The sequence below is a fragment of the Neolamprologus multifasciatus genome, chromosome 4 (assembly GCF_963576455.1).
Source record: "Neolamprologus multifasciatus chromosome 4, fNeoMul1.2, whole genome shotgun sequence".
NCBI classification, from domain to species: Eukaryota; Metazoa; Chordata; class Actinopteri; order Cichliformes; family Cichlidae; genus Neolamprologus; species Neolamprologus multifasciatus.
In genome coordinates, this window is record NC_140442.1 from 316,733 (window position 1) to 329,203 (window position 12,471).

At 43.1% G+C, this 12,471-nt stretch overlaps 1 protein-coding gene across 2 annotated transcripts; it reads right to left on the bottom strand.

Annotated features, from left to right (window-relative positions):
• Positions 1–8,374: 8,374 nt before the first annotated feature.
• Positions 8,375–12,104, bottom strand: LOC146519329 (SE-cephalotoxin-like). 2 transcript variants are annotated; one of them, XM_085156158.1, is made up of 2 exons: positions 11,996–12,104; positions 8,375–10,411 (listed from the first exon to the last, which is right to left on the bottom strand). In XM_085156158.1, exon 2 carries the CDS (start codon positions 10,407–10,409, stop codon positions 8,799–8,801), a length of 1,611 nt encoding a protein of 536 aa, XP_085012284.1. In that variant the 5' UTR covers positions 10,410–10,411; positions 11,996–12,104; the 3' UTR covers positions 8,375–8,798. The 2 variants fall into 2 exon arrangements, with proteins under 2 accessions (XP_085012284.1, XP_085012285.1); XM_085156159.1 differs by having other exon boundaries at positions 11,972–12,068.
• Positions 12,105–12,471: the final 367 nt, after the last annotated feature.

Consider the following 12,471-nt stretch of genomic DNA (forward strand, 5'->3'; position numbering starts at 1 on the left):
TTTTTATGGGCTGCTAACAGGCCACACCTTCCTTTCTGTCACATGACTTTTTGTGTGGGGCAGCTGGAGACTGTTATGGATAAATCATAGTGATGAAGGAAATCGAACTGACTGCTTCATGTTCACTGGTTCTAAACACCAACCACAGCAGCTCGGTCTCTGCTGTCTTCAGGCAGGTCTCTGCGAGCCCTGTAAGGTGGTGAGAGGTCAGCTGTGACGGGGTCACGGGGCCGAGCAGAGGAGGTCGTCCAGTAGAGAAACAGCAGTGAAGCCAAGAGCATCGAGGCAGGCCACCAACGGGATGCCATGGCTGTAACACACAACATGAAAGTCATTTCTAAATGAACGTGCAGCTCTCAGGTTCACATCCATAAAGAATAACTGTGTGTAAATCCTGCAGCACCAAACACTTACAGGACAAACGAGACGAGAGCTGCGTGTCTTTGTTCGCTCTCAAAAAAGTCTCATCGCTTCATCAGGAAGCTGTCAGATACTGCCAAACCATTTCAGTTTTGTGATATTATAAAAACGTTTTAGTTCACTAAAATATAAACTTGAAAAAGTGAAAAATAACTGAAACAGTTACAAATCCATGTGCGAGCGAGCCAGCCCACATGTGTCTGCACACTTTCAGGATAAAACAAGTAAAAACACCAACAGGAACTTTAGTAAAACAGCGGAGTCCAGTTACTTTGGAATGCTTATAATTTGAGTACTTTGTGTGAGAGCCACTGCGTGTCAACCACAGTTATTTTTACACTGATGTTTGGGGTTTAGGAGAGACAGTCCAAATACACGAACTGGATGTTAAATAAAAGATCGAGGCCTAAAGAAGGAAGGTCTGTGTGAAAGGCGATCACACTGAAGTGACCCTTCAGACCTGAACCTGGAACTCTCCCGCAAGGGCGTAGATTTGGCATGGAAAGAAGGGACGTGTCCCCACCAATATCCAGCGATTATTGACTTGTTCCGACCAATAATTTGATCTCTCTGAGTAAAGAAAATCAAACCCTATAGAAAGAAAAAAACGATCTGTCAACGTCTCATTCACCCAGCGGTGCACAAAGAGTTAAATTACGTCCTCTACTGGAGTCCTACGTCATGTGACAAATATGGCCAGTGTGATTGGCTGAGCCTTTCAGGGAGCTCTGTTTAGTTTTAGCAGCAGCAAACCTGCGCTGTGAGGAGGAGAGGAGGACGGCAGCGAAGAGGAAGAACCTGGATATAAGAAAGTATTTTTCAAAGAAACCTGTAACTCACTTAAAGCCAAGTTAACTCATAAAATGTGTCACAATAACGTTACAGGCTGTGCTAGGCTTTGGCCCACATCAGTCTAAAACTGTATGTACCCATGAATAACGTGTTTGGGAAACTAACTGCACAGCAGGCAGCACTATTAGTTCTCTCAGTCTCAGAGCAGCATTTCTAATTTTGATTGAAGCTGTCAGAGAAAACGGAGCCTCGAGCAGCCAGGATATTAGTTTACAGAGGCTGTTAAAATTATATGTCTAACATTTAAATGTTGGTGACACAATAATTTCATCCTAATGGCACTGACATATTCATAGTAGAGATGGTACGATGCCACTTCTTTATGGCCGATACCGATATGAATCCGATATAGTGTTTTTTAATGAATAAAACTGCTTTTTTAATATCTTGCTACTTATTGTATAAGTTCATACTCAGGTTTGAAAAAACAAACAAACACTAAAGCTATTCTGTTATACCTGTATGCAAAAAATACACTGCACCCAAAATATTTTATAGTTCAGCAAAACTGATCAATCTAATAAATTTAAACCTGCTCCATCCTCCCTATTCTTTTGTTTTAAAGAGTACTTAGCAGAAATATTAAGCAACCTAACTAATAGGCCTCTAAGACTCCCAGCAAAAATAAAATAAAATAAAAAATAGGGAACCACCCCCCACCTCATGATGCTCAATCAACATAATCAACTTTAATTCAATCCATCCATCCATTCGCTTCCGCTTATCCTTTTTCAGGGTCGCGGGGGGCGCTGGAGCCTATCCCAGCTGTCATAGGGCGAGAGGCGGGGTCCACCCTGGACAGGTCGCCAGTCTGTCGCAGGGCTAACACACAGGGACAGACAACCATTCGCACTCACATTCACTCGCAGATTCACACCTAGTGGCAATTTGAATTATCCAATCAACCTATCCCCACAAGCTGCATGTTTTTGGACGGTGGGAGGAAGCCGGAACCCGGAGAGAACCCACGCAAACACGGGGAAAACATGCAAACTCCACACAAAAAGACCCCAGCATGATGGTGGAATTGAATTCAGGACCTTGTTGCTGTGCAGCAACAGTGCTAACCACCGTGCTGCCCTTTAATTCAATGCAAGTGTAAAACAAATGCACAGAAATCAATTATTTTACAAGAATAATTAAATAGATTCAACATCTTTCTTCAACAGAACTGCACAGATGGTTCCCAAAGGAAAAAGTACTATAGCTTACTAGAGTATATTAGACTTAACAGTTACTATATACAGTAATGGACTTCTATACATTTTACATCAGATTAAAACTTTGGTTGTAAGATTCAGATAATTATTTATTAAAAGCTCGACATTTTAAATGAGAATAAGAAAGAAAAGTATGTCTTTGTGCCCCCTTTTCCCTGTTCATGCCCTATCGGCCCCCCTGGCTACACTTTGCTAGATCCGCCCCTGCACAGTTACGTCAGCTGTAGAAAAAGATCCTGGTGTAGAAATAATATTAAATAAATTCTAACAACAGCTGATCAAGCTTAAACGTGCTGCTGTTGTTCAGCCGCTGGTTTCCTCTTTCTGGTGAGAAGTGGGACAAAAACAAAGAAGAGAGACGATCAGCTGATCATTGATCAGTTTCATGATTGAAGCAGGAGAGAGAGAGAGAGAGAGAGAGAGAGAGAGAGGCAGTCGCTCCATATATCGGTTGTTAAGCTTAACGCTGGAATGCTTTACAGACATTCAGAGATGAACTTACACATGTGCTTTACTTCTCTCTGGGGAAACTTCGTCAGAGATGAAATGCTGGTTTGGTAGCGAGGCTACAAATACACACAGCTGCTCTATCACGTGACCACACTGCTGCGACGTGCTACGGTTATGAGCCGAGTTACGCCGTGTAGCAAGTTTTGTGAGGTGCTTTTTTTGATATTTAACGGATCGATTACATTTTTTATTTCTCTCCGATATCTGATCCAGTAATTTAGGTCAGTATCGGACGGATACCGACATGTAATATCGGATCCATCATAGGGTTAATTTTTGAGACAAAATATCATGAGGTAGTCATGATTTTGCAAATATTCCACCTTGTAGTGCAGTTTGCACAAATTGTTGTAAACATGCACTCAGCCTACAAACATTACTGACGAGTCAAGATCTGCACAAAGTGACAGAAACACTGAAGCAGCTCCACATTTTATTCTTATTGTCATGTATGTCCTATTTGTCAGGTGACAGAAGAACCAACACAGAGCTCAGAGAATAATGGTGACACAAGATCACAGGTGAAACTGGATGATGACTTGTATTTGAAGCACATGTGTGACTGCATGTATGTGGAATGTCTCACTGTCATTTATCAGGTGACAGAGGCTGTGTCCCAATTCAGGATCTGCAGCCTTAAAGGCTCATTTTAAGGCCGATTATATCACAGCGACGCGACGAAGGCTGTCCCAATTCAAAGGCTGCTCGAAATGCGGCCCTCAAATGCGTCCTTCATTTCCCTGAATTTTAAGGACATGGCGGTGTAGACTTCATAGCCCAACATATTCTACAATTCCTACCGCGGCAGTCGGTGTGGATAATTCTGCCGCAGACGGCAGAAGCGGAGCGGCTGAAGAGTAAACTGTTAACAGTAAGTACTGAATATTATGTCACTTATTTCTGTGCAAATGTTTAATAACGAGGAACATTAAAACATTACTGTTGGCCACATGTCGGCAAACTTATTTGCCATTAGCGATGTTTGTACGTTCAGCTTTTACTTGCTTTTAAAGCCTTTGAAATATAATAATACAATAGTCAACCTTAATCTTACAGAGAATGTGATGATTTTGTGGATAATTAAAGTCAGTCATATATCCACAAACACAACAAGCTGAAAGTCAGTGATGCTGCTCGGTTTGCAGTCCTGAATATCACGGCACAAGCAGGATTCACTGCACTGTTAATGTTAGCTGTGTTATATTGCTGCCTCTGTTCGGTGGTGTCGAGCCAAACGGACTTTAACGTGTGTTTGAACGAGCTGACGGTTCACTCGTTAAGCTGAAAAGATGCTTTAATCACAGGAGTCACACGTGTCCACTGTACCATCTGGGAACTCTTCTTGTTCAGCACTCGTAATAACACAAACACTAAATCCTCCTGTTTGTAGCAGTGTGTACACCTGAGACTGTCACCTGTGTGTCTGTCCTGCACTCTCTCTCTGTTTCTTTCTCTCTGATTGTGTAATAAAAGTATGAACATGTGTTTATAAGTTACACTTGTGTTTGAATCCTGCAGCTTATCACACATTTGATTTCCATGTGTGACGACTGCAAGTGTCCAGAGTGAGGACAGACTGAGGGACCCACTGCTGCACATCATCTGTGAGGCTTTGCAGCCCTGATGATCCACCAGGACAAACTCAGCAGTGTGTGAGGAAGAGGAGGAGGAAGAGCCAGCAGCAGCTGACAGATGGAGAGAATAGACAGACTGTTCCCTGTTTGTGAAGGACTGCTAGGAAAGTTTAACATAACTAACTGTCTGTCCTGAATCAGTCTTATTAGGTAATGTTCAAATAATGTTATCATCCAGTGTTTGCAGTGTGGGAGAAAGTACTCAGGGCCTTCAAGTTACACACTATGAAAGGCAGCAACAAGTTTAATGTTCAGAAACATAAAGTATGTATCAGCAGCAGAATGGAGCTAAAAATAAATGTTTGTTTCAGTTCTATGAAGCTTTGAGTATTTTGGATCAGTAGCTGTTGTGTTTGTTGCATCATATTGCTGTAATTGTTTATATGCTTTATATATTCTGAGCTAAGTTGATCTATAGTGTTACATCATATTCTATAAGGATGTTATGTGTTTGTAGACTTTCTGCCCAGTTTGACCCATTTAGCAGAGGTCAGCCTGTTTAAGGCTCTGATATCTATTCTGTGTGACTTAAAGCAGTTATGACATGGTCTGATTTTCTCACCCAATAAAGGAATATTTCACATATCAGTCTACTCTTCATTCTATCAGACACAGTTATCACAGCTTGTACATTTTCTTTTTATAAATATATGTAAGCAATGAGCCAAATTTAGTAATGCCAACATACTGAAGGAACAATATTTGTCTCTTATATATGATACACCTATATATGCACTGTCAAAGATACTTGTCTTTGTGTGAAGATTTAAGGTGATAAGACATATAAATAACTGCAACTTGAATCTGTACTGAGGCTCAGTATTTGACACAGAGTTCATGTTCACTGCTGTAATAGCTAATAATGATTGATATAATAACTATAATATTGGGCATATTATATTTACATTACAACAGTGAGATGAGTCATGAACAACATTAGCTAATTGTTATTTACTAGCTAATCTTAAATGACTGTTCAGTAAAGAAATGAAGCCCAAAAATCATGTTTTACTGTCCTGTGGTCTCAGCCTCAGATACTCATTAAATCACACAAAGCTCTTGTAGAAACAAACAAACAAATGAACAAAATATGTTCTCCTTCATTTCTGTCAAACAAAGTTGTATGACACGTTTCCAGCAGTTAGTATCATGGTTGCTAGGCAACCTGGAAAGCGCGACGGAGACTAGACCGTCCCATACAGCCCATGTGTTTGCAACAAACTTGCCGTTTATTTTGCAAATTGAGCTCAACAGTGCCCCTAGCGTCGTGGAGCACTTCCGTTGTGTTTTGGAATTTGCAAGTGTTTTGGAGTTTGTACGTGTTTTGGAGTTTGCACGTGTTTTGGAGTTTGCACGTGTTTTGGAGTTTGCACGTGTTTTGGAGTTTGCAAGTGTTTTGGAGTTTGTATGTGTTTTGGAGTTTGTACGTGTTTTGGTGTTTGCAAGTGTTTTGGAGTTTGCAAGTGTTTTGGAGTTTGTACGTGTTTTGGAGTTTGCAAGTGTTTTGGAGTTTGCACGTGTTTTGGAGTTTGCACGTGTTTTGGAGTTTGCACGTGTTTTGGAGTTTGCAAGTGTTTTGGAGTTTGTATGTGTTTTGGTGTTTGCAAGTGTTTTGGAGTTTGCATGTGTTTTGGAGTTTGCATGTGTTTTGGAGTTTGCAAGTGTTTTGGAGTTTGTACGTGTTTTGGAGTTTGCAAGTGTTTTGGAGTTTGCAAGTGTTTTGGAGTTTGTACGTGTTTTGGAGTTTGTACGTGTTTTGGGGTTTGTACGTGTTTTGGAGCTTGCATGTGTTTTGGAGTTTGCAAGTGTTTTGGAGTTTGTACGTGTTTTGGAGTTTGCAAGTGTTTTGGAGTTTGCAAGTGTTTTGGAGTTTGCATGTGTTTTGGAGTTTGTACGTGTTTTGGGGTTTGTACGTGTTTTGGAGTTTGCAAGTGTTTTGGAGTTTGCATGTGTTTTGGATTTTGCATGTGTTTTGGAGTTTGCAAGTGTTTTGGAGTTTGTACGTGTTTTGGAGTTTGCAAGTGTTTTGGAGTTTGCAAGTGTTTTGGAGTTTGCATGTGTTTTGGAGTTTGTACGTGTTTTGGGGTTTGTACGTGTTTTGGAGTTTGCAAGTGTTTTGGAGTTTGCAAGTGTTTTGGAGTTTGTACGTGTTTTGGAGTTTGTACGTGTTTTGGAGTTTGCAAGTGTTTTGGAGTTTGCAAGTGTTTTGGAGTTTGCAAGTGTTTTGGAGTTTGCAAGTGTTTTGGAGTTTGCAAGTGTTTTGGAGTTTGCATGTGTTTTGGAGTTTGTACGTGTTTTGGGGTTTGTACGTGTTTTGGAGTTTGCAAGTGTTTTGGAGTTTGCATGTGTTTTGGATTTTGCATGTGTTTTGGAGTTTGCAAGTGTTTTGGAGTTTGTACGTGTTTTGGAGTTTGCAAGTGTTTTGGAGTTTGCAAGTGTTTTGGAGTTTGCATGTGTTTTGGAGTTTGTACGTGTTTTGGGGTTTGTACGTGTTTTGGAGTTTGCAAGTGTTTTGGAGTTTGTACGTGTTTTGGAGTTTGTACGTGTTTTGGAGTTTGCATGTGTTTTGGAGTTTGTACGTGTTTTGGGGTTTGTACGTGTTTTGGAGTTTGCAAGTGTTTTGGAGTTTGCAAGTGTTTTGGAGTTTGTACGTGTTTTGGAGTTTGCAAGTGTTTTGGAGTTTGCAAGTGTTTTGGAGTTTGCATGTGTTTTGGAGTTTGCAAGTGTTTTGAAGTTTGTACGTGTTTTGGAGTTTGCAAGTGTTTTGGGGTTTGCATGTGTTGAGTCTTCTTTGCTGCAGGACTGCAGGACTGCGCTGTCCTCTCACGTTTGCAGCTCTAACGACTCATTTGTCCCGGTGTTGTCCCCAGCTGCCCTCAGATTCACGGCTCGGCACCCCCGACATGAAACAGTCATGCATGTCTGCACTTAATGCCGATCACACTTTAAGTATATCTGTAGCCAAATCTAAACCAACGGAGGAAAAAGTCCAAAGGCTGAGCCACCGTGTTACCTGTACGTGTGTCGTTGCATGTGTCCTCCTCAGCATCCTCCTTACAGCTGATCGTAGACCAGCACAGCTTCTGTTTCACACTGACTGTTATCAGCTGCATGAAGAGGACATGATGTCTTTTATTTGACAGCATTAGTTTGAGATAAATTATTTGAATTTGAGGAGCAGGACTGCACCTCCTAACGTGTCCTCTGTCTATAGATCACATCGCCGGCCCTACAAGCTGTTCGTTTTCCTGCCCCACCCTCCCTCCCCCTTTTTCAGTTCTTTCACTTGTCATTAGGACACGGAGGTCAGCCCCCCAGAGGCCTTCCCAAACTCCAGCTCACATCATGTTCAAGCCATCTGACTTTCTCTACTAAAATGCTGTCAAACCAAAGATGAGGAAGGACCTCAGCTGGTCCTGACTGTTTGTTGTCATGTTTGCAGTGGACTGCTGTGTCAGCGCATTTCATTCTTGAACAAAATCAGTTTTGTTTTTGTTACGAAGTATATTCTAAAACACTTCTTCAGTAGAGAGTCAGAGAAGAGAAACACACAGATTTACTTGCTAGCAAGGGCAGCTCTCAGAACTCACACCCCAAGACTGAGTCTCAGAGACTGGCCCTGAGGACTGCCCTCGTCTTTTATTTATACACTTCAGTGAGCGTTTGTTCCATACATTGAAATGTGGAGGTGTGTTTGTGTATGTGTGTGTGTGTGTGTGTGTTTGTGTGTGTGTGTGTGTGTGTGGGGGGGGGGGGGTCAGAGTGTGACCCCATGAATGACTTCCCTAAACTGCTGGTCTGGAAAGTCCAACAGTTCATCTAAACAAAAAGCACTTAGACTGGAAACAGATATAGTTACGTTAATCCTACCGTAAAACAATAAAACAAGGTACGACCTTTCCCATGCTCCTAGGATGTGGGGGTGAAAGCCAGAACACCCTGGAATGTTACAGACTTCCTAGGATGAGACATTCCTTCAATATGCCACCAACTATATACTTCTAAACACAAGTGGTTACATGCAGTATTCTACCATATACAAACTTATATCATTAAAAGACTATACTGACTACTAAGTACAATTTTCCATTGACAGCTTTATTCTACTGATGCTTTTTTCATGAGCTACAGAGTTTCTGTGAACTTCACAGTAATTTGGTTTTTAATGAGTGCACGCCGGCTGAGCTCTCTGCACAGTAAACCCTACATCTATTGGCGGCACAGTGGTGTTCATCTTGTGTTCACACCTGTCTCCCAGGTAACTGTCGGGGCAGTCGCACAGGTGTTGGTTGGAGTCCAGCAGCCCCTTGCACTGTCCCCCGTTCAGACACGTATCAGGATTGCAGACGGCAAGTGACCGGGAGTAATGGATGTAGATTTTGTAATTGTTGTAAAGAATGCAAATGCTCCTAATCAAATTATACCTGCAACAATGGACGGACTTCATGGCTGCTGGGACTTCCACTAAGACGTTCCACTCCTCCCTGTGGATGCTGTGCATCACCTTTAAAAACTGACTTACAGAAACTCCATCGACCTCACGGTTGCAGTTTAAAATATTCTGTGCCATTTGATCGCAGTCTGTCGTACGAAAGTAATTTGGCTCCGGGTGACACGAGTCCAGATCCTTTACCACTGCTGCTGCTTTAGTGTCCTGCTCTTCTTTCAGAGTGTAGCCCACAGCCACAGTGACACTGTCCACAGGGATCTTTGTCATATTGTAAAAGACATACTTTCTTTCTTTATGTGTGTCATATACCATCACCACCCAGCTGTACCAGTTGTACTTCCGGTCCAGAACCGTCTTCACCTGAACAGCGATGGCTTGCTTGTTATTAGCACTGTGAGCTTTGGCGGTCTCTATCACATCGTTCTTCATGAACTGCTCATAGTTGGTCAGACAGAACTGTACAGCTGAAATCTGAGCTTCAGAGACTTTCTTGAACATCTGCGTGTGTTCAGCTTCTTTGGCTGCTGTGTTTAAACCCAGGAGTTTCCAGTAGAACTGGTTGACTAGCATCCCCTTCCACAGCAGGCTGCTTAAATACAAGTTGTATTTTCCGATCTGACTCGTGTCACATTTAAACTTTCTCTTCAGGAGTTCGTTGATGTTTCCGCTCAGAGACGTGCTGGTGACTGTCAGGTAATGGTAAAGGTTGGTCATACCGGTCTCAGCTCCCGTGTTCTCATAGTAGTTGGTGAATATTTGTACCAGTCGCTGTTTGTCCTCATCTCGCATCAGCTCGCCACTCTCTCGAAACTCGTTGAACTTCCTCCAGGCGTTGAGGATGCGGAGTTCATCTTGAGAGTAGACGCTGATGTAGCTGAACCACTCTACGTCTGTTGCCAGGTCAGAGATCTGGATGGAGAGTGAATCCATCTTCCTGTTTACTTCAGCGAAGCCTTCCTTCACTGCATTCAGCACTGGGTCGTCCTGTGGGATGAAGACTAGGACCATGCTGATGACAGAGGAGGCCACACCTCCGATGCCAGGTGCCAGGCTAGCAAAGTTTGAAAGGCTTTTGATTACACCTACCACCTTATCAGGGTTAATATTTTCCATCACGTCTTTAAACAGAGACAGAGAATCTTTGACAACATTCAGAACTTGATCAGCTCGGTCTCTGCTGTCTTCAGGCAGGTCTCTGCGAGCCCTGTAAGGTGGTGAGAGGTCAGCTGTGACGGGGTCACGGGGCCGAGCAGAGGAGGTCGTCCAGTAGAGAAACAGCAGTGAAGCCAAGAGCATCGAGGCAGGCCACCAACGGGATGCCATGGCTGTAACACACAACATGAAAGTCATTTCTAAATGAACGTGCAGCTCTCAGGTTCACATCCATAAAGAATAACTGTGTGTAAATCCTGCAGCACCAAACACTTACAGGACAAACGAGACGAGAGCTGCGTGTCTTTGTTCGCTCTCAAAAAAGTCTCATCGCTTCATCAGGAAGCTGTCAGATACTGCCAAACCATTTCAGTTTTGTGATATTATAAAAACGTTTTAGTTCACTAAAATATAAACTGGAAAAAGTGAAAAATAACTGAAACAGTTACAAATCCATGTGCGAGCGAGCCAGCCCACATGTGTCTGCACACTTTCAGGATAAAACAAGTAAAAACACCAACAGGAACTTTAGTAAAACTAAAAGACAATCAATAAATGACTTAATTACAATTAAATTACAGGCACTAAAAATAACATTTGAAATAAAGGAAATTATAGTTTAAGTTTAACTGCTTTTATGCTTTGATTTTGTATTTGTTTGCCTTTCTATTAACTCCCAAATTCATTTACTTTGATCCATTTAGTTTCCTATTTGTTCCTGTGATTAATGCACGTGTTCGATTCTGTTGATCCAGTTATGAAGTCATTCAGTCGTTTGTGAATCCCGGTCAGCGTTGTTGTTCATTTGTTCATGACGACTGTGTTTAGTCTGTTCCTTCCCACTCCATGCAAGGCCACCTGGGTTGGCTGGCAGACTGTTTACTTAGCCTGATAGGGTGAAGGACACTGTCTCAGCTGAACTCTGGACACGCACACACATGCACACGCACACACATACACACACACACACACACATACACTTACACTGATAAGCACACACTCATCCCCCTCCCTTTCCAAACGCCTTCGATGCTTGTTTCCTGCGGGGGAACACAGCGGGTCTGTGTGCCGGGCTGGAATGGTGGCGCTGTGCAGGGCGGCTGCTGTGTTCGCTTCGGATTACTCCTCACCCCCCACCCAATCCTGTGGCTTGTCACGTGCTCCATAATGTTGTGCTGTGGACATGTATGTACTTTTTGTGCAGAGGAGTTTTTTGTTTCCTGTTCTCATGCTGTCCTCCCATGGAAGCACAGCATGAGTAGAGGTCTCTTTTTTCCTCTTGTACTTTCCCATTGTAGTGTACATTTCAGTGTTTTTCTGTAACGCTGCCGACCTCCGACCTGTATCCCCATGTGATGTCTGTGTTGTGTGTGTAAGGTCGGGGGCAGGGGGGGGGTCCCATTTCACTGCAGTGCAACCTGCATGTGGCGAATAAAGCTTTGATTGATTGAAACAGCATCAGACTGCCAAACACACACACACAAGTGCACACACAAGTGCACACACACACGCACACAAGTGCACACACACACACACACGTGCACGCACACACACACATACGCACACAAGTGCACACACAAGTGCACACACACACACACGTGCACACACACACACACATACGCACACACACACACACAAGTGCGCAAACACACACACAAGTGCGCACACACACACACACACACACACACAGATGTAAAAACCTTTAAATGACGTGTTTTCATAGGTTAGCGTACGTGCAATAGAGTGAGGAAGCAGACCTGCAGAGAGGTCCGGCTGATCCTGTTCGCAGGTGTTAGTGGTTCAGTCGTGAGGTTGCTGCAGTCTTGGAGAAAGAAAGTTCTGAGCTTGACTGTGCAGAATCAGCTGTTTTTATGGGCTGCTAACAGGCCACACCTTCCTTTCTGTCACATGACTTTTTGTGTGGGGCAGCTGGAGACTGTTATGGATAAATCATAGTGATGAAGGAAATCGAACTGACTGCTTCATGTTCACTGGTTCTAAACACCAACCACAGCAGCTCGGTCTCTGCTGTCTTCAGGCAGGTCTCTGCGAGCCCTGTAAGGTGGTGAGAGGTCAGCTGTGACGGGGTCACGGGGCCGAGCAGAGGAGGTCGTCCAGTAGAGAAACAGCAGTGAAGCCAAGAGCATCGAGGCAGGCCACCAACGGGATGCCATGGCTGTAACACACAACATGAAAGTCATTTCTAAATGAACGTGCAGCTCTCAGGTTCACA